Source organism: Ptychodera flava, chromosome 19 (genome assembly GCF_041260155.1).
Source record: "Ptychodera flava strain L36383 chromosome 19, AS_Pfla_20210202, whole genome shotgun sequence".
In the NCBI taxonomy this organism is placed as follows: Eukaryota; Metazoa; Hemichordata; class Enteropneusta; family Ptychoderidae; genus Ptychodera; species Ptychodera flava.
In genome coordinates this window covers 25295197-25319466 of record NC_091946.1, presented here as the reverse complement: position 1 = coordinate 25319466, position 24270 = coordinate 25295197, and the positions used below count along the sequence as shown (strand labels likewise).

At 38.0% G+C, this 24270-nt stretch overlaps 1 protein-coding gene across 1 annotated transcript; it reads right to left on the bottom strand.

Annotated features, from left to right (window-relative positions):
- Nucleotides 1-6928: 6928 nt before the first annotated feature.
- LOC139119062 (calmodulin) lies at nucleotides 6929-24049 on the bottom strand. Its single transcript, XM_070682679.1, has 5 exons — nucleotides 23819-24049; nucleotides 19181-19217; nucleotides 16285-16428; nucleotides 9878-10120; nucleotides 6929-9365 (listed from the first exon to the last, which is right to left on the bottom strand). Exons 1-5 carry the CDS (start codon nucleotides 23819-23821, stop codon nucleotides 9337-9339), a joined length of 456 nt encoding a protein of 151 aa, XP_070538780.1. The 5' UTR covers nucleotides 23822-24049; the 3' UTR covers nucleotides 6929-9336.
- Between the last annotated feature and the right edge of the window lie 221 nt (nucleotides 24050-24270).

The following is a 24270-nucleotide window of genomic DNA, read 5'->3' as shown; positions in this document are numbered from 1 at the left end:
TTTTTTATTCCACAGAGAATGTTGACTACTTTTATGTTTTAATAGTTTTATTGAAGTTTATAACTGACGCTCTAGCCTTTACCGCTACCTTAATTGAACAGGGAATTATAAAAATAGTATTTGTCAACGAATTGATGTACAGGTGTTGCTGTTTTGATAAAAAAAATAATGAAGAGTGGTGCAGATGTTAATCAGTGTTTTTTTTCCTCTGACTTTATTCCAAATTGTTTTATTCTTTCCCTTGCACTTGGCAAGAGTTTCTCTGTCTCACACGTCCGAGGACATGGATTGGACGAATGTTGGGACGGTGTTTAGTAGGCCTCATAGTTAGCTTCAGATCCAAAATAAGTCACGGTTACTTAATTCGCCTTGGGGACAGATTTTTGGACTGTACAATTTTTCCCATACTTTTGTAATCCACCAATCGTCGGGCATATTTCAAGCTCTTGAGTAAGAAAAAATAGTACTTTCTTATAGTCGAAAATCAAACATTTTATTTTCCTCCGTAGAGTTAACACAAGGATGGCGGCCATTTTGAATTTCAAATATTGGTAAATACCAGGTAATTTGTATCTCTAGTACCAAGCTTTGCGCACTGGCCCCTGATTTTCATTCTTGATTTGGTGTGATGTTTGTTGAAAGTTTCATCTTTTGAAAGTTTTAGCTTTAACTTTTGAGGCACATACAACCTTGATGTCGGTCATGTTGCTGTCGATAATATTTCAATCCCTATCGCAATCGAATGTCAATTTTCTGTCAATTTTCCTTCGTTGGCAAAGTTTTAGGTAATGTTTTTGTTGTGTTTTTGCGGTGTTTTGTTAGGCGATGGGAACACGTCACGACGTTGCCGACAATCTATTGACATAAGGGCATGCGAGCGAAATTTATTATTATGATGACGTCATTGTTTGACGTAGCTGGGTACCGGCTGGCGCGACCATTCGTACAGGGGACGTCGATTGGTCCACTTAGTAAATGAAAAAAAAAAATACTCACGAGATTGGTTACAATATTCACTATTGAGAGCGAGCGAGGCATGGTAACGGCCATCTTTCGGTTAATGCCCATGAACTCTATCAACTAAGTCACGTGTCCGAGCCGCAACCTTACATAACCTGCGGTATGTTCATGCCCAAGCGACTATTTTACGATTTCATTAGTTGAAAAATGGCGGCAACGATACGAATAGTTTCCATAATATCTACAGACGTTTGTCAAAGAAAAACGTGGAGCACGTCTGAGACGAAATTTCCAAAGTGACAGAAAAGCTTTTGAAGATTATAATGACGCAAGTTTTATCTTTTACTCATAGTAATGGTGAATTATTATCAGACATGTTCTATCTTCCCCGTTATGGTAGCTTCCCTGTTATCGCGTAATGGCACCTATGATATTCGATAAAACAACGAAAGGGCCTAAGTTGAATGCGCGTGATACACTCATCGGGTCTAAAGTGTCGTTTAATATTGACACTACCTGGCGACGCTTCAAGGGCCAAATATGCTAAATTTCCAGCGCACGTACGTCACCTACCAGCATTATATATTGACGATCGAATATAGAAATCAGCCCTCTACACCGACACGTTCGGACAATGAAAGATTGGCCATGCCACTGGTAGCCCTGTCACGTGATGAATTCGCGGAAACAATGGAGTACATAACTTTTAAAAATCGAATGCACATTTTCTTTGATTATAATTCTCGCGTATATCTGTTTGTTAAAACACTTCCTGACATTCACATATCGTACAGATTATTTTGTCCGCCCCTGTGGCCCTCCCTTATAATAAGTAACATTGCCAAAACATGATCGCATGCCCCTAATTTTTGGAGTAGTACGTAACAGCAGTTCTAGTTTCTCCAGCCTCATCGCTGTATGCTACACAAAATTCCCATTTTTACGTCTCATTTTAATATTTTACACATTCGATCGACACTTGGTTTAGTTTCGGATTTGTGTCCGTAGAGGCGCCAAATTTTTATTCGTTCATATGTACAAATGATGATGATGATGATGATTAAAATTGTTATTGTTGTTGTTGTTGTTGTTGTTATTGTTGTTATCATCGTTGTTGTTTTTTTGACATCGTAATTGTTCTTTATGGTCTACGTGATCTCGGAGCGAACTGACACATTTCGGAATGGGGACAAGAAATGTGTGCACAGAGCAAAATCTCGCTAATTAATGTGTGTCCAGTTCTAAATGTACTTGTTGAAAATTAGCTTTTTTAGCAATGAATTGACGACGCCAACAGAGCGCAACACATCACGCTTCAAGGAATAATACGAATATGATGACACCGTGACTATATGAACATTCTGAAAGAACATGAGACAGAAAAAAATATGTCACCTCCGACGAGAAAAAAGCTTCTCTGGATCATACAAGGGCGTCGGGATTGTTCCCCAAACCGTGACCGACTTCTCTAAGCTCAGATGACGACGAAAACGAAGGAAAAAAACGTGATCTCAAAAATCCACGTCAGTTGCTAATTTGCAAATTTAAATTAGAGCGCCTATAATATGAATAAATAACACAGTGATATGAAGGACATGATCACAATTATACTGGTGATATAAGAAGAGATGGCGAGCTAGAGCAGTGACTTTATCTATGAAGTGTTTTTTTTTGACAACACATTTGCAGAGACCTAGCGAAAGTGAAGGACATCAAGCATTGCCTTCCCTTCATAGAAATAAAATGCTAAAAGGGAAGAGACAGTAATTTGCAATCAGTGAAAAAATGAGACAAATTCCTCTGGTAATTTGACACCAGTGATTAAAAAAAATTGAAAGTCACATTGACAAAAGTTCAGGACCGGGAAACAAATTACTCTTTCCTAGGCCTCCGACGACTGGCCCTTAATGTATATCAGCGCCCTCTACTGGCTGGAAGCTATATACCGTTCATGTCGTTTTCAAACCGTGTTGTGGCATTTCAGCAGAGTGTTTGGACAAAACTGTTCTATCCTTGAGCGAAGCAATCATGAAATTGATATTTAAACGTTCTCCGTGAAACAGTAGACAATCATGAACAAATGATCAATGATACTTTCAAACATAAATACGTAAGTAACGATGAACGATGAATAGCAGTGAAACATTATATGTATATTATATATATATATATATATATATATATATATATATATATATATATATATATATATATATATATATATATATAGCGGATGAATAAAATTGCACACGTCTACTGATCTGCTTGTATATTTTCTGTTTATTCTGTTGGTAATTTTGATACAACGTTTCGTCCTAAAAGTAGGACTTCATCAGGTTGAAGATGTCTACAAGGGAGAATACAGACAAATACAGAACAGTGTAAGGATAGTGTTGATCCTAATTAAATGCTAAACGGACTTTATAGGCTGAGTAAATTTGAAAGTTACAAAGGATATAGAATATGACAATTCTTACCGTTTATGTGTGGCGCAGATGGAAAGTGGCGATTCAAAATTGGCGGTAATGGTTATTTATACTGCCTGTCCGAGGGCGCTGTGAGCAATTGTTATTTAAATTGCTTTTAGCTAAGAATGTTGAGGCCGTTTGGTGACAATGTATCCAGTTTTGAAATCCAGATGGATTCTATTTTCTTGCGAAGCGTGTCATCTTGTTTATTTATTTTGATAATCCCTATTATTGAAACGTCGTTAATGGTGTGTTGATTTTCGTTGAAATGAATCGCGACGGGAGTGTTAGCTTTGAGTCTTATGGTTGATAGATGGTTATTGAACCTGAGGCGAAATTCTGTTTTAGTTTCTCCAACATACTGTTTATTGCATCTGTTACATGTGATTAGATAAACCAGGTTTTTGGATTTGCAAGTAATGTTATGTTTGATGGTGTAAACGGAGTTTGTTACGTGACTTTGAAATTGCGTGGCATTAGTGGAGTACTTGCAGATGTTGCAACCTCTGTTAGAACCGCATTTGTAGAAACCTGTTGGAAGTTTTGACTGTTGTATGTCGCTATGGACCAAGAGGTCTCGTAGATTATGACTTCGTCTATGAGCTATTATTGGTGGATTTGGAATGGCAGTTTTGCAGCGAGTTGATTTGTGTAAGATATCGAAGTGGGAATTGACAATTTGTTTGATGTTGGGTGGTGTGGGTTAAACGTTGTTACTAATGGTATGCGTGACTGGTCTTGTTTTGATTTATATTGTAGTAGGGCGTCTCGGGATATTTGTTTGGCGCGATGTATTTGATCATCTCGAGATGATCAAATACATCGCGCCAAACAAATATCCCGAGACGCCCTACTACAATATAAATCAAAACAAGACCAGTCACGCATACCATTAGTAACAACGTTTAACCCACACCACCCCAACATCAAACAAATTGTCAATTCCCACTTCGATATCTTACACAAATCAACTCGCTGCAAAACTGCCATTCCAAACCACCAATAATAGCTCATAGACGAAGTCATAATCTACGAGACCTCTTGGTCCATAGCGACATACAACAGTCAAAACTTCCAACAGGTTTCTACAAATGCGGTTCTAACAGAGGTTGCAACATCTGCAAGTACTCCACTAATGCCACGCAATTTCAAAGTCACGTAACAAACTCCGTTTACACCATCAAACATAACATTACTTGCAAATCCAAAAACCTGGTTTATCTAATCACATGTAACAGATGCAATAAACAGTATGTTGGAGAAACTAAAACAGAATTTCGCCTCAGGTTCAATAACCATCTATCAACCATAAGACTCAAAGCTAACACTCCCGTCGCGATTCATTTCAACGAAAATCAACACACCATTAACGACGTTTCAATAATAGGGATTATCAAAATAAATAAACAAGATGACACGCTTCGCAGAAAATAGAATCCATCTGGATTTCAAAACTGGATACATTGTCACCAAACGGCCTCAACATTCTTAGCTAAAAGCAATTTAAATAACAATTGCTCACAGCGCCCTCGGACAGGCAGTATAAATAACCATTACCGCCAATTTTGAATCGCCACTTTCCATCTGCGCCACACATAAACGGTAAGAATTGTCATATTCTATATCCTTTGTAACTTTCAAATTTACTCAGCCTATAAAGTCCGTTTAGCATTTAATTAGGATCAACACTATCCTTACACTGTTCTGTATTTGTCTGTATTCTCCCTTGTAGACATCTTCAACCTGATGAAGTCCTACTTTTAGGACGAAACGTTGTATCAAAATTACCAACAGAATAAACAGAAAATATACAAGCAGATCAGTAGACGTGTGCAATTTTATTCATCCGCTATTACCTAACCACGCTACGAACAACACTGGGAGCTATCTGTACATCTCAAGTATACGTATATATATATATATATATATATATATATATATATATATATAATATATATATATATATATATATATATATATATATATGTTGGGGTGTGTGTGTGTGTATGCATACATATGATTAGACTCTCCACAGTCGCTGTGCCTTGTTTTGTGGGCGCCCACGATGGGCCTGCATTCGAAGGCTACGCTGTGCAGCTGTGAGTACGCGCTGCCAGACACAGCGACTGTCCGTTTTTGCAAGGATATGAATATTCATAAGGGTAGTGACGTCTAAAGAAACACCTATCTAACTGGGTGCAGAGAATATATTCTAGAAACTGGTAGACCTATATACGCGGTATGTTTTTATTTTTCATTTTTAATTTTATTTGGCTATGGTACCTGTCATTTTTGTTTTGATTAACGGATGTGTGGAGTTCTATAAAGTACCCGGATCAGGCAGAAATCCGACCGGTCGCTTACAAGAACGTCCAGACCCTGGGATTCGCGTCGCGTCTCTGAAGGGCGCGCGCGTATTCAACATGAAAGAACGCGAATCGCAGGGTCTCTGCCAGACTAACATATGATAGATATGTGATATGTCTTCAACATTTAGACAATATAAAATTAGATGGAGTAGTAGATTGACAGACATCAGACGGGTGATTGGATGCATATTACGTATCGTATCTGCCTACCTAATTACAAACATACAGAAGTATACGTACGCACAAATATACATTCACAGATACATGTACTTATTATCTATCTAGTGTTTACAAGGCGCCAAATGTAAAATAATTATTTTACACATTAGAAGAACATATTCATACGAAAAGGGTGTATTTGCATGCATTTATCAATAAAAAACTACTATAGCATAAGTATAAATAAATCAATACAGACATGAGTAAATACATATATGAGTGAAAAAACATACATATATGTGAACCAATTCACACAAGACATATGAAGACAGACACATACATACATACGTGCATACGTACGTGCATACATACATACGTACGTGCATACATACATACATACATACATACATACATACATACATGCACTCACTCACGCACGCACATACATACATAAATACATACATACATACATACATACATACATACATACATACATACATACATACATACATACATACATACATACATACATACATACATACATACATACATACATACATACATACATACATACATACATACATACATACATACATACATACATACATACATACATACATACATACATACATACATACATACATACATACATACATACATACGTACATACATACACACACACATACATACATACATACATACATACAAAGATACAAAAATACATACATACATACATACATACATACATACATACATACATACATACATACATACATACATACATACATACATACATACATACATACATACATACATACATACATACATACATACATACATACATACATACATACACGTACGTACGTACATTTGCATGTGGAGTAAGTACAGTTGGTTGTGACTTCGAATCTGACAGAAAATCACTGAGTGCACACATTTATGCACATTGAAAATAGTCACTAACATCGGGTGTATTTTCTTAAATCTTTATTACTTATGCAACCGATAGTACTTGTCTTGGATTTCCACAATGATACAAAGGTTAAAATAAATTAGGCTGCGAGATACGGCTGCAAAATACTAGAAATTCACACAAATTTAAAACGTTCTACCACACTTACTCACTGATTTTTTCCCAAATATTGTAAACATTAAAAAAGAAAACACATCCAAAATTTAATGTAAACCTTTAACAAAAGCTCCTAATTACAGAGTCAAATTTACAAGCATTCATATGAACTTGAATGGCGAGCAAATGTAAAAATTACATGTCATAATTAATATTAACACTGTACAAAAATAATGATAAATGAAGGCTGGAGCACTGGCACGAAATGCGTAGCTGACACAAGATTTTCTGAGAAATATGAAAACAGCAAATTTCAATTTTTTAAACACACTACGACTTAGTGATAGCGCTGTGTATACTGTGTACGCAGGGTTTGTAAGATAAGTGCTCTGAAACCGACAGCAAATAAGACGCCCAGGCACAAATCCAATAGAGCAACATGCGAAAAATTCAAAAGAACGCCTTTTCTTAATTCAAAAAAGAACTGTATTTGCTTGTCTGCATGCCCTTTGTAGTTTAGCTGGAAAAGTGAAGGACTTTAGAAAGGCAAAGTACCAACGTATGGCACAGTTACAAGCTGGAATATAAAGACTGTGCACACTGTCACTGGGATCAAAATTTTACAATATATAACGGTATACAGTCACCTGTGATCTAAACATGCCCATACATGGTCAAAGGGGCGTTCCTTGATATTCAAAATGCCCGTGTGAGGGCGCTGTTTTTAAAAAGCGGCCACTCGCTTAAAATCTGTGATTGGTTAGATTTTCTCTTTCCATGGTAACTGTGGCAAAATTGGAACAAGTGACAGTATACCTTTAAATTGCACATCGATAAAAAATGGGCTACAGGTGTATAATTAAGTGAATTTGCATTTCTGTGAAATCACATTGGATGATTCTAATTACCTTGCTCCGTTTGTTCGCACTTTCAAACGCTAAACATCAGGTATACATGTACATCTAAACCATCGTGAATTAGCAACTAATTGCAATGAAATATTGCCTTCAAAGTTCTATGTCACTGTTCACTTCTAAGACTGGGGTAACAAACACGCCACATTAAAATTTATTACATGAAGCATGACTGAAATGATTTAATGGGAGCTTTTTGAAAACCACCTTAGCATAATTTAAATGGAGTTTTCTTTTCCTGTGCCGAGCACGTGTGTATTGACAAGAGTGTAATCTGATCGAATGTACCGTCAGCTTATTCACGATACAATTAATTTATTTTTAAATTTAATGGTTGATATTAAGTTCAAGTTCATACAAGTGGCGAGAAATCAGTTCTCAACTGTCCAAACTGATAATCGTATGTACAACAGCATGTGGGAAGTTCCAACCCCCTTTTATCATACATACGACCAGAAAGGTTATGCCCTTCATGGTAAGGCTTCATTTTCAGTGGTTGATGATTGTCTCCAAGTCGTGTAATCACGCACGATCAACTGCCATGGGCATTGTTGTTTAGGTTACATATATGCATGAGTAATATATAATTCATATGGGTAGTATATTTATATATATATATAAAAAAATCGGCTGTTGTTGATTCTTTCAGCGACTTAACCTATTTTGTAGGTTGGGACGCACGTCGTAAAAGTATTATGAGTAAAAGTACTATGAACATAGCTTTATTTGCCACGCAGAGCAACCGTTTGTCAGCGTCAAGAATGTATCTTTGGAGTTACTGGATGTGATGTGTTCGAGGACGACGCCCTCAATCGAACCTCCTAGAAATTCTTTTTGCCATCATGGTACCATCCCGCCTGAGCGACGACAAACCTGTCCGACTTTCAGAAGCAACGACGGCAAAAGTAATAGAGGGTTATTTATGCTGAAACGTTAAAACTTGCAATTTTCGAAAATTCACAAATTGTAGATAATTGTACAACGTTATAGCATTATTTGTGGAGGTGTTGAACTTTTTCCGTCAAAAGGAAATTTAGAGGAAGCATAAAAAATTGCTACTTTCATGATGAAGGAATGACGTAAATACCATGGTAACACACGAATACATACTACAGACAGCTAGTAAATTTAATTTCTCAAATTTTGAAATAATAAAAATCACGACTGTTACAAATATCAATAAAATCTTAAATTTCAGAGTCATGGAAAGAATGAAAAATTATTACTTCGCAGTCATAGAGAGGTCAAAAAACTTTTGCACTGTTTGAGAAAATTCTGATAAATAATTATAAAAACGCCTTAGTGCATTGCATGAATCGTAATATACAAATAGATCTTAAGATCTGTGTTTGGAATTAAAATCCGTGAAGTTGAGGGTGCTCTGACGTCACACGCGATTACTTCGCCGACATCATCGTGACGAATTCTGAAAAAAAGAAAAATAAGGGAAGAAAAATCTCAAATAATGTATTTCAGTTAAATATGTGGCTGTACCTGGGGTGTGTTTTCAGTGATACATGTGACAGAGAAAGTGGGCGTATATTTTTAAATTTCTGACAAATTACACAAAATCATATATTGCTACACGTGAACTTAAGAAATTATAAAGTTAGAGGGAAAAATTCTCCATATTTAAGGCAAAACAAGACCAGCAGATGTGTACCGCGTCTGAGTTCCGACTGCCATGTGCAAGTGCGCCCTCATATTGTAGATCACTTTTTACAAAGTTTCTTAAATACAACACGAATTAAAGAATGCCATTTGCAAGCAAGTGATATCGGTCTCAGATGGGCGAATAACAGTGCTTCTTTTGAAGTAAAAACTCTACCAAAAACAAATTTCTTCAAATGGTAGGTTTGAAATCGCGAGATCCACAAGTAAACGAAGTCAAAATTGCATTCTGTCAAGAGATGGCGCACACACGTCACAAGTCCTTACCCTCATAGTTAACCTGACCATCGCCGTCAGCGTCCGCTTCTCTGATCATCTCTTCGATTTCGTCGTCGGTGAGCTGTTCACCGAGATTTCTCATGACGTGTCGTAGCTCATCGGCGCTGATGAAACCGTCGCCGTCCTTGTCGAAGACCCGGAACGCCTCCCGCAGCTCTTCCTCCTGGTCAGTCTCTTTCATTTTCTTCGCCATCATGACGACGAACTCTTGAAAGTCGATTGTGCCATTTCCTGCGGGCGGAGATTTGAGGAATTGCGCAGTTAATTGACAGTCTAGAGAACCTTGCAAAAAAAAAGCAATGAAAGAAAGAGCAAGACCCTGCCGTCGACACTCACTCAACATCGCGCGAATGATTACACTACGCTTCTGAAACTAACCGAGTTGTAGTCTCCCCTAGCAACAAGTGTCACCGTAGCAACTGGAAAGGAGCAAAGACACTAAAGCATGCTTCCCTTACCATTTCTTCGACATGGTCATATTACTCTTCAAAATTACCATTTTCAGAAATGTTTAATGTCGACTTTGTAAAGTAATATAGGTACGTCACTAACAGCTCAAAGTATTTTGTTGCAGTGGAAGTAATACGCAATTCCGAATTTGATATTTTCCTCATACTTTGCCCGGGAAACTTCAAACTATTCTCTTGTCCAACAAAGAATGGCATCTGTTCAATTTTTTTAGTAAAGAAGTAATAATCTGAGCCTAATGGTATTCAAAATTGCTATATCCCACGTTAGTTCCGAACTAATCAAATTTCCCACTTTTATCTGGTTCAATAAAATACGGAGAAAACTTAAATTTTCAAACATGTTCCAAAGCGAATACACACAAGCTTAAGATCAGCAAGTCTGGTGTGATTTTTGGAGGTCGAAAAAGCTGTCTCTAACGTACATTCTGCACCCGGAATCAGTTGTATTATATTCAGCTGCAATAATTCTATACTGCACCCCCTTAGCGTCCTTCAAATTGACCCCTAATCTGCATAAGCGATGTCTCTCACATGCTATCGATTATGTTTGTTTTTTTTTCATTCTCTATGAAACAAAGTGAAATGTACATCACCACGAAATACAACGTTAAGTTATTATCTCGTGTCATCAGATGACGGTGACTGCCAAGGGATCGAGCCGTCTGAACAAGTCCATTTTTAAAGGCAAAAGCAGATATGAATGCCACTTTGTCGACGAAATTGAAATCAATCAATTTCATTTTTCTTTTCTGATGACATCCGGCAATGCCTCCCCCGTGGCAAACTCTACAACCTTATCGCTGAATAGATTTGATTAAGACTGTCGGTAGTTTAATTAATTTAAGTAGTCCACCTCGCCATTGTGTCATACCGTCATATCTTTAATGCTCAGTGAAATCGATAGTTATCATGAATGTCCGTTTCATATCAGTGGCAGAAATTTTAATTAACATATATTCTCGCTTTTAGGCTTTTTTTTTGAAAAACTTGAAGAAAATAAAGATTAAAGAAAATATGTAATTTGATTTACATATCGTACAAATGAAGGTTACATGATTACATGATACAGAAAATTGTATTTGTAATCATCACTCGGACGATATGTAAATCAATATACATATTTATAGATGAATTGTATTTAATTTGTAGTAGTGAAACAAGCCTGCATACAAAATATCACGCTTATTATTAATAAAAGTCTACTTATTAACTCGATGAGATAAAACAGGTAATGTCAGAAATTTAACTGGTTTTGAGACTAATTTTGACAAAACCTTTGAAACATTTTAGGCATAAAAATATCTCGATTTATGCCGGGTCTTTCCATCGTGGAGTTCAGTGTAGCCGTAAAGATGGCAGTTTCCGTTTTCGGCTGAGCGCAAATAACGTGCAGAAAACTTAATGTATAGCATTTGCTTTTTAACTTTTTTTTTCCAGTTGGAAAAAAAACGTGCGACTGCAGTCTAACCTTTAATGCAAATTATACATACCATTAGTTGTTTGCGAAGGAGTAAATCTGTTTTATTGATGCGGCGATGCAGTCTCGTCCCTAAAAGCATTATCCTTGCTATTTTTGCTGAATCACAGGGCACAGTTTTAAAGGTGCTATTAAACCTGAGACTTAAAAAATAATCAATATATCAATAGCGGATTTTAATTTTCTTTAAAACCAAAAATGAATCGACGCTCACTGGGATCAAACAATCTGTCACGCGATCGATTGCGCGGAAATTGTGACGAGTCGTTGGAGCGTGGGTATTTATACTCATCACAGTAATTTCCCGAGAGAGTTTTGAAAGCCTTTTATGCCGTGTCATCCGTCTTCGTACAGGAAAATTGCTCTACGATTGCGCAATGCGAGTGTGGTTTACGAATATTTTGGAGCGCTAAGTGAATGACCGCATTTAGGAGCCACCTATAGTATCAAGGAAAAATCGCTCTGCGATTGCGCAGTGCGAGGTCGGGTTTCGTATCTTGTTGGAATAATGGACGTGTTTCGGAGTCATCTACATTATACTATTAATTTATCGATGGTCTAGTATGATTCTATCTTGTGCTTCATTTATTAAGCAATGGTCGTTGGGGGCGTTTGAACGGTCGGCTCTGATGACCGGTACCTCCACCAAAATATCCGGATATCCCCTTCGCATGTACAAAAAAGCAAAGTACACTATTGATATTTAAATTATTTTTCAAAACCTAAAATTCTGAGACAACAATAAGTGAAAGTGTGAGCTGAAATAATCTGCAGTCTCGAACGTGATGAAACCGAAATGACTGTATCTTTATGCGAATACCGGATCTCATGTGTCAGTTTTGAAAAATAATTACAGCTTCATCAGCCTATTCCAGTTACGTTCTGTTGTAAAATACACTTTCTTTTTCTCATTGAAAATAATGACAGGTACTCATGGCAAAATAAACTCAAAACTAACCCGTGGGAGGGGGGGCTAACCCATGAGGGGGGATAAAAGCACTTGTGATGAGAAAAAATAAAACGTGGACGTTTGGGGAACATCCCTTCCGGTCGGCGCTGAAACGACAATGCAAGAGTATGTAACAGAAACAACGGAACAGACAAATCGACGCATTGAAACTGTTTATTAATGGTAGCTGGTGCTAGGATGCCAACTGTAAAATATTGGACTATTCGAATCTATAGTCAAGTCAAGTCAAGTTTATTTCAGTACTTATTGCCATCGGCCAAAATGTACAAAAGTATAAGTAATATAGTACATGGGTCACTACGGTAACACCTGATCATGGAAACTAATCACAAAACAGACGACAAGATTAAGATAGTCGTCTCCACGCATCATTGCAAAAAATATATATCTACTGAGTTGTCTTTGAGTTTTTAAATTATCTGCTGACTTCAACAAAGTAAACTTATATAAAACAGGAGGGTTGTAATAATAGCGTGATATAAACTTTGCCCTAACGGACGCACGGAACCTACGGCTCGCACGGGCCTAAGTGTTTTAATAATGATGACATAGTCCCCACTTGTTATTCAAATCTATAGCGAGTGGGGGGGGGGGGGGTATTGGTTGAACCAAGGACCGTAACAGCGATGTCGGACGCACCGCAATGGAGAGGTGTGCAAAATTATTTGGCTGGCGGGTATGCTAGTTTTTAGTTATTGACGGCGCGGAAACGCACTACTTTCGCCAATATAGATCGTTACAGGGTTTACATTTAATGCACCGTAGCCTACTTGCACCTACGGACAATTGTCGACACGCCTGTAGGTGTGACATGGCCATTGTTATTGTTGGCGGACGGAATTTTAGTCGGAACTAGAGTAATTATTCATTTTGTCGCACAGTAACATTGCATACTGTGTACAAAGCGTTTTGTTTGTATTTCAACATACTTAGAGTACAAGAAAAGGTGGGATTTTCAGAAAAAATACTGAAATTTAGATCAGCAGTGTGTAACAGCTCAGAAACGGCATCCCTTTGTCTTTCCCGCAGATTCTATCCAAAATTTCTTCGGACAACGCAGAACTATCCATATTTTGGGTTTTCAGCACAACATAGACCGATCAGATCACGGCCTGAGTACGTCGTTTTAATAGTCATCATCGACTGTGCGCGGATAACTGTATTAATCCCCGTGCCAGTCTATCGACTAGCTTTTAGCGATCGATAAAGACAATCACTGTGAGCATTGCGGATAACTGCAGGAAAGTGCACATTTGAAACGAAAAAACCGCTATCAAGTTACGAAAATGGACCAGAAAAACGAAGCATGCGCAGATGAAACGCAATTTCGGTTTTAAGCTCAGAGGCCCTAGGGACTGTAAAATATCTTTAAACGATAACTGTGTCGACTGCGTCAATGCAAATCTGAGACAATTCCCCTTAACCTACAAAGAAATCAACGATTTAATCAACTATATGTACTTTAAAACGCAGACCAATTAATATCGGTATAAAATGGAAGAAAGGAATGTTTTTTTGTGTTGACATAAAGATGGCATTCGTATGATTTTGTTACTTTTTAAGGGGAGACAAGTGGGCCGCGGCCGTGGACTGAGTTAAGATAACTTACGCCTGTCTACGCTACAGCTCATGCGCAACCCCTCTGCCCGATTAAAAATATTTGGCAGGTTTTCTTTGCGCGAAGAACTTGAACGACAAGCATCGGAACGCATTCCGCAGCCGTGACCCGGTTTTGTCATCGGGGCAAAAGGGGTTCACAGGTACTTCCTTGAGACATGGTTTCTTTGCATAGTCTGTCGGGCAGCCACTGCAGCAACGGCTCCTATACGTGAATTTGTTCAACAGTACGACGACAGTTGGACTGAAAATGGCAATGTTCGTTTAAATGTACAAAGCACTTTCCCCGCGCTAAATCACCCGGGCCATCATACAGAGTCATACCGCGATGGATTTCTATATAATGTGAATATAATATAATATGAACTACAATTATTTGAGGCTCAACTGTTCGTCATAAACTAGTATTTGGACAGTAATTTGATATCGGTAGCGTCAGATTCGCCCATGTAATGTGATCACACCGCATTCCGCTGTTTAAACGTATTTGTATTATAAGGTTGTCGAAGAATTGAATGTTTTCAAATAATAGCCGACACTAAAATAAAATAAACTGCTTTCCGCCCACACTCTATTTCACTAGCACTATCGATCTGCGCAACATTATCATCATTTCTGATTTGGGAAAAGTATATTGGTCTAGGTGGGTGTGGATTTTGAAACGCTTCCTTCGTCGGTTCGAGGAAAACAATAAAAAATTCTAAGATCTTTTGATGTATGATTTGACTCTTGTTCAAGGAGGTGGATTAATTATTCATAATTTAACAGATAAAGTGAACGATGCAAGTTTACGCTAAACGTGGTAATTATTATTGCCCCTAAAATTACATCACTCTGTAAGCACTCATTGTCACTGGTGGCGCTGTTACTCGAATCACCTAAATCTGTTGCACCCATGGTAAAGTATGTCACGTTTTTTTTCGATACTGTTCGTGTTTATTTGCTGCAGTTTTGCTCATGTTCAGATTTGAATTCCTATGGTTGGACTTGGCCTTGCCAATGACACATCCCTTCAGCTCATTAGTTAGCGCCATGACAATTTTCAATTAAAATCGGAGATTATATTATAACAACAAAAGTCTACTTATGAAGCGCTGTCGCTGTTATTTCTGCTCAGTGACATATGACTGAAGAAACAGGGCACGGCGTTTATTTCAGTTGTACACATAGTATTCACAACCAAGGTCAACGAAAACAGCAAGAAATATGCAAATGTAAAATATGTGAGACTGTCTTGAGTAATATGCGCTAAATGCAAACTTTTGTTTAAACTTTTGCCACTGAAACATTATTACCATAAACACGATTGGAACTAATTTGGGATAAATGGATAGTAATGTCGGTTCAATCTGCAAATGTAAGCTCATCTACTTTCCTCTTTAAGCAATGCAATTGTTTTTACCAGTAATTCGTAATATTGTAAGGTTCAGCTAGAGGGCACCCGACACTTAAGAGAAATTCGAGAAATATAAAGATCCAATTCTCCCAAATTAGTTCCGATCGTGTTCATGCTGTTTCATAACCCAGAATAACTTCAGCGGTTACCTTGTAAATATTAGGATGACAAAAACAAAAACAAATTACCTAAAATTTAACAATATTTGAAATTCTGGAGAAAACGACCCTCAATAGGAAAAAAATATGATTTCGTTTCCTCCATAGGCTCAACAATGAGTTAATGCAAGCGGTAAGTCATAATACAGTATGAAAACTTGAAGAGTCCGAAAAATTCGTCCAAGGACGCATTTTATTTTAAAATCGAAGAAAACAACAAAGAGGTTAGCAACATCAACGACAAGATCAACGACAAACTATTTTTTATACTAAGACCGTCAAGGATAAACACAACAAAGACGCTCACCATCGGCATCTACTTCGTTGATCATGTCCTGAAGTTCGGCTTCTGTCGGGTTTTGACCCAGTGACCTCATGACGGTCCCCAGTTCCTTGGTCGTGATAGTGCCGTCCCCATCCTTGTCGAAGAGGGCGAATGCCTCTTTGAATTCTGGGAAGAGACAATATATGTATACATAACTTATTAAATGACGCTTTGACACTGAAAAGGAAGACGCGGTGGATGATTTCAAACGAGAGGTTAGAAAGCGACTTATAGCTAACAACATCAAATGCTGCCAGACTTTCAATTGCATATTTCGCGCACAGCATTATTTGCAGTTGCAACTTAATTAATGTAATGCCAAAATATGTGGCTTAACATAAAGCTTGCTTACATCTTTTTAAAGGCAGCTGGCAACTGCAACTCTTGATATTTTGTCACTGTTTTTGTTCTCAATAAAATGTCGCCCTCAGTTTGATGTTCTCCTCCCCAAAGCATGTCGAGATATACAGTATTCATCTTGTCATCTCAGCCTATGTATATGTGTAGACTGCATTGGTTTTGTTGTAGGTCAAGTGAATTCCGTGCCGGACAAATATTCAGATTTGAACAAAACTGAATTTTACGCCGTATAGACGCCGTGTTAACAAGCTGAATAGTGGATGTTCTGGCACGCTTTTGGGAGTAGAAAAAAAACACACTGCAGTTGACATTCAAAGCTGAAATAGTGAAAAAAAAATCATCCAAAAACTACACTGCTGGCCCTCTAAACAAACTATTTAGATTATATTTTTTACATCCTGGAGCCACGATCGATTTCTGGATGATATCTACTCACACTCGGCCATCTCCTTATGCGCTAGTACTAGGGACACGACGATTGAGAGTACTTGTGAAAAGCCATGATGGATTAATAGGAAGAAAGCGCACCTCGTTCGAGAAAATGTGTCAAGTCGATATTTTATGCGTATGCACTGCCGCGTCGACGATAAATGTTAGGGCTTTGCAGCTCTGATGCCCCCCCCCCCTCCAACGACGAATTGTATCGCGTAGCTATAGATGCGTTCCCTGGGAATAATTTATTAATTCCTCTATAATTGAGTAGGAAGTCTACGTTTCCTACTGCCCCGACAACATCAAGTTCGGTCACTGCGTCTCGCGATCTTTACAGTAGTACCGATATACGGGGTACCTCAGTTCTCGCCAAGCCCGGGGTACAATTCATGACAATACGTTTCGTTGACTTAGTAATACACTTTCAATGCGATCAAACACTAAATATTGTCAGATATCTAAATCCATGGCGCCGATGGAATTTCAACCATACTGCCACCGCTGTTACGTAATCTTATATATTTATTAATTTATCAATAATGGCTCATGTTCACGCTACGAAGAGAACTGACCTTCAAATATCTTCACTATGATATTGTCAGGAATCGATTTTCCCTCTTAATAAATTATTCTAGTCTCGTATGTCGACACGACTATTTTTTCATTTCTTTTATTCCCACTTTCTATGGTGGATGCGCTCTTTCAGAATTGCCGTAAAAATATTAATATTTAGAGAAATACATGGCGGAGGGGGGATAAAGTCGACAAATGTATCTAGGCGGACTATTTTCAGAGACGATCTTTTCACAAGGAGAGACATTATTCTATGCAATGACTGGCTGTGGCATTTGCATCCATGGCAACGGGTGGTCTACCTCCCAAGTTCCTCCGTCGTGTCAAGAATGCTGAATAAATACCTTGATTCTGAGGCACTTGATGCGTTGATGTTGCTTGTTAAAATCGCTCTTCTCACCAACGAACTGCTAATGTTCCAATGTAAATTTTGCGATCATCGTAAACTGATTTCCGGTCGTCTGTCTCGTTGTTTTCAAGCATATTACAAGACAGGCGCGAGAAAATGTGCTCAGTTAGACAGAACACGATACTTATTTTGCCTTTATCACATAGCCTGCCGCTTTCTTTGCATGTTGCCATGGTTACTGAAGCAGTGCCGCGTTAATAGAGATTTGGCTTGACCAATTAACGGTAAGTATACAGGGACTGTCACTGATATGGACATCATCACTGCGCCGGGCTATTGAGGCTCTAAAATGTCAAGTTGTACGCGATCTATTTCGTGAAATGCTGTCAACGATATTCTGCCTTCCTGACGTGGTATATACGGAGACTATAATAATTGAATTGTGATCGGCTAACACCGAGATAAGTCTCCCGTAGAGCTTGACTGTACCATCCGCGTCGTTACAAAGCAGATAAATATTTATAAAGGTGCGAAAGCATACAAAAATTGACAGGAGTAAAATATAGGACGGACATAACCCCAAATATCTCTCTCTCTCTCTCTCTCTCTCTCTCTCTCTCTCTCTCTCTCTCTCTCTCTCTCTCTCTCTCTCTCTCAGTAAATTTGATATAACACGATTAGAAGTAATTTCCGAGAATTGGAAGTTTATATTTTTTTCAAATTTCTCAAAAGCCCGTATATCTGAATGTTGCAATATTACAAATTACTCATTAAAACAAGTGCATTGCTTGAAGTAAAAAGCAGATGAGCTTGCATTTTCAGATTAAACCGACATTAGTTCAATATCTAATTATCCCAAATTAGTTCCAGTGGTGTTATATGTAACATTTATTTTTACAAAGTGCGCACAGTACTGTGTTATTTCTTGCTAGAAATCCCTAATACCTCACAGAAATTCAGCTGTTTCATGTCGGCTTATGTTACCGTGGGGACAGCACTTACTCGACGACGGAATTTTTAAGCTAAGAGTATGGCTATGGACCAGAGGTTCCGTGTCGACAATGATGATGACGTTTCTATCATGGGAAACCTTGGGCGCGCTTTTGTCTCTGTCGGGTGTGTGTTGACAAAGTTGTGCGCATTTTAAGTAAGCAAAGATCTCACCTTTCAATTGTTCTTCCGACATATCGTCCGTGGTCGTCTGCGGAAACACAATGAGGAAAAAGATTTGTTAGTGAACACAGTGAACACAACAGGTCAAGTGAGAAGATGGGATTTTGAAATATGCAAATTGGCCCATTCACTAGAACCAACTGTCGTTTCAAAGTTTATGTTAGTCACTTTGTGAACAAATACTTGGAAAAAAGGTACCTCGGTCAAGGCGGACACAGACACTTCATACAATGGGCATCTATACTGAGACAAAGTAAAAGACAATTTGTCAGAAGACAAAAATCACACTCCACATTGATGTGGCACACTCTCCATGATCAATTACAGTATTGAAAATAGAAAACTGATTACGTCCCTCTTTGCCTCTTTGACATCATAGATCAAACAATGGAAAAAGGGAAGATATATCTATTTGACAAATACGGAGACGCAAGAATATTGAGTTACCGACATTACTAATTTTAACAATATATATGATTTTATATATATATATATATATATATATATAATATATATTAATCAATATATCTGCGTCTCTATAATAAGTAGTATTATAGAGAGCAAGAATATTAATTTACTGACATTATGACTTTAAACTATATATATATATATATATATATATATATATATATATATATATAATATATATATATATATAACATACATATGTCTTTGTTGGAAAATAAAGTACTCGACGTCGACGTTAAAGCAAAGCGTTACAAACATTAACATAAACATTAATTATTACTTTGTACTTAGACCAAAAAACAACAACAAATGTATCAACAAATTCATTCCATTTTATTTGCTCATGTGTCTTATACATCACGAAAATAGCCACTAAGCTCCTCTCAAAATGAATTACTGTACTTCATACGAACAGCTCTTTGATTGTCTCTATAATCGAATCATCGCTGGACGAAACTAATCCTATTAATGTGTAAATCTATTGCTGGGATGAGTGCGTCATTGCCTCGACAGTCATTCAAACATAAGTTATGGTGGTGATGCGGATCGCCTTGGAAGAGCTGCATGTGTTTTTGAATGATTCACTGTTACATACAAATAAGATCTGTATCCATCTACCTGTGCAACTATAAGTCGGTCAGTCGGCCAGTCAGTCAGTCAGTCAGTCAGTCAGTCAGTCAGTCAGTCAGTCTGTCTGTCTGTCTGTCTGCCTGTCTGTCTGTCTGTCTGTCTGTCTGTCTGTCTGTCTGAAAATTCGGTTAAAGCATGTGCAATGCACAGTTTATATGTGTACATATACCAGCAATTACATTTGTGAGACTATTTAAATCATATTCCTTGACATAAATACATAATTGTTCTGAAACAAACAACATTCATTGACATTGCATAACAAAACATCGCATCATATGACTATGTTATTATTGCATGGTATCACATACAATAATACATGGGCGGACTCATGCATGTATAGAAAGATACATTTAAGATACAAAGATACATACATACTAAGATAAATACAAAGATATATATATAATGTTTATTCAGTAATATAGGCCACCGGCCTTTCTTACAATCCTTGTAAAAATAATACAGACAAACTTAGGGGCAGTTATACATTGAATACAAAGATATATACAAAGATATATACAAAGATACAAAAATACATACATACATACATACATACATACATACATACATACATACATACAAACATACATACATACATTACAAAGTGTGTATAGTATTATACATTCGTACATAAGAAATGTTTAACAATATGCGTATAAATACACACTTTGGATGTTATGTGAAGGATTGTATAATAGCAGTCCGTGGTATACGGATGTACTAATTGGCAAGGCGCACTGTCGGTACAGAAGCCGTCCGAAGGAGCAAGGAATTCTTGTTACCGTTGTCGGGACAGTTCTTCTTTCAGAAACTATTCAAACGGTCGACAGTTGGTTGCACTGTTCACCGTATCGGTGTGGCTTATATAGGCTTCTCGCTACAGAAAGAGATGAATGTCAGAGCTAGTCAACAACACTGACGTATACACGTCCGGGAAATGCAATGAAAAATGGATGTGTTCCACGGGTTGGATATGTGCATAATTATCGTGTCGTTGATACGTTGATGACAACTAGCCGATAAAAGACATGATAGGTCGTCTCGTCCCCGGGTAAATTATTTTGATTTATTACCTTTTCGTGTTGATCTATTGAGCCGGATATCTCTAAGATTTGCAAATCCCACAACCCTTTATCAACCAATGCCGTGCTCTGCATACAGATTGTGACCCATACCTCGACATCTCCCCTCCCGACGGATCTTCAAATTCCATCGTAGGTTTTGTTTGTCATCTCGCGGCCGGCCCAAAAACACTTAATCATATCTCTGTGTTGGCCATGCAGAAGGTTGTGCATTCACTATCAACCGAAATTAAAACCGTAACGGTGCACTCTCACATGCCTGTATACTATTTCACGACATCTCCAGCAAAACAGTATAAATATTTGAATAATTGAGTTTCCGTCTGCCTGACCGGCAGATCCCATGTTGGAATATAATTCTATCGTGAAAATAAAGTAATAACTGAGCGATAGCCTATAATTAATGCATTCAATATCTAGGGTATAAGTCTCAACAGTGTAGAGACTTAGGCCTTGACGTTTGATGAATGGATGCATGAGTGAATAGATAGATCGATAGATGGATGGATGGATGGATGGATGGATAGATTAATATATAGACAGATAGACAGACAGACAGACAGACAGACAGATAGATAGAGACATAGATAGGTAGATGTATGTAGATAGATGGACGGACAGATAAAAAGACATATATACATGTATGCAGAGATAGGTAAATACATACATACATACATACATACATACATACATACATACATACACACACACACACACACACACACACACACACACATACATACATACATACATACATACATACATACATACATACATACATACATACATACATACATACATACATACATACATACATACATACATACATACATACATACATACATACATACATACATACATACATACATACATACATACATACATACATACATACATACATACATACATACATACATACATACATACATGCAATGACACGGTGACTCTCTCGTTCGACAACCTTGAGGTGTTGTTCAATTGCCAGAACCTATCAAGTTAGCTATGAGACTCCCCTGTTTTCGCTACTCAATAGGACGTCAACAAACAAGTCTGAGAAGTTAACGACCTTGAAGGATAGATGTATATGGAGCAGGCCATGAAAGCCTTGTAATTGGACAAAACAACCCTAGTACTGTAAATGAATAGTTATACTGCAGCAGACACACTGAGATTTGAATCCCTGCATTTTGCAGTATTTTCTATCACTCATAAACCGGAAGCTCCGCCAAAATGATCTAATTTAGGCCTAGAAATCGATATAATTATTATGCACATAAACACATTTCCATTAGACAAATCAATTTCATAAGCGTTCTCCGTTGTGCGTTATATTGTACAGCCCCGTGCAACTTCTTGTTGTTGTTGGATTTTTGAGATAGTAAATTAAAACATTTATTCCAACTTGAATAAGACCCCGGCGGATCGCTTTTCGAATTGATGTGTAAATTCGCAAAAGGCAAGCTCCACTGATCAAATTTGCAGAAAACATTGAGCATGATTACATAGTTGTTCATTTCCCTGTGTTCATTTCTCGAGTGTTTAAACGCGCACAAAAGCCCGGTTGATAGTGTCTGATTTCATCTGTATTTTATCCTAGCCTGTGGCTCTGAACAATTGTCAAGAAATTATGTTGCCACTGTGGTGAATTGACAGCCCGAACAATTTTTCCTTCATAGATGATTACCGCGCGCCAACAGAAAGGGAAATTAATTTTGTGTAGTCCGTTCTGATGCCAAAAGAATTAATGCTCTGACTTCTCAGGCTCGCCGTCAGATCTACGTCAGAGCTGCCGATTCGAATTATGTTCAACTTTTTGAAACAGGTAGGTTGGACCCGCGCTAAGCGGTAGCCATTGCGTTATGATACTAATTACGAGTACTATCACGTATACTTGGACTTTTTATGCGAATGTCGACGAAAAACAACACTGCATCAAAACATTGCCGCGCTGAGTAAATGTCACAGCAAGAAAATACGCTGGTATTTTTTGCCTCAAAAATGGTGAAACTTTTATTTATTCTTTTGAATGATGAGGACTTAGGGAAACGGCAGAAATGCAGGACTGTACACGTTACCGAGCGTAACCTTTGCTTATCTGTTGGCCGTACATCACACTGTTTGTGTACCTCTGCACTGCCTTTATTGACACTACACTTAACCCCATCAATCGGTTCGGGATTTTAACATCGGCCTCAACAGGGTCACGGGGAAAGCTCTTTGGCCTTTAGGATGTGTAAAAAATTCCAAACCACTCGAGGCGGGCCGGGAGTAAAGTCCAACCCGAGGGCAAATCTCTCCAAACTGTATGTTGTTAGTAACTGCCGGCCGCACGAAGGCGGTTCTAGCGCCAACGATCAGAAAATATCGTCTCCGCTATGCAGAGAGGGAAAGAGAGAGTTCATTTAGATGTCGTGTATGCACCTCGAATATCGGCTTAAAGATTACTCACCATGTTGTTGGCTGCCTCCGGATTTTCAGAGAGGTTTGATATTTTCTCCTTTGGACGGACAACAAGCGTGAGCTCAGCCAGCAATCCTTCAGGGCGCACAGCTGTCAGTTACAGAGCGGATATTCCCTCGCCTCCCCTCGAATCAAGCGCGTGTGGCTTTTCGCGCAGGTTCCGTATTTGCATATAACAGGTTCGTATTCGGGGCGACTGACGCGAACGACACGACACAGCGAGCGGCCGTAGGGGTCCAATCTCTACAATCCCCAAACCTAAAATGAGAACAAAAATAACGGTGAAACGGGTATTATCGATTTAAATATTTTAAAATTCGATCGAAAATGAAAATTAAAATCTGCCTTTTCCCCCGACTAACCTGCACGAGTGTGTACCTTTTCAAACAGCTCATACATGACGAAGCTGGGCAATTTAAGGAAAATATCATACCTCTTAAA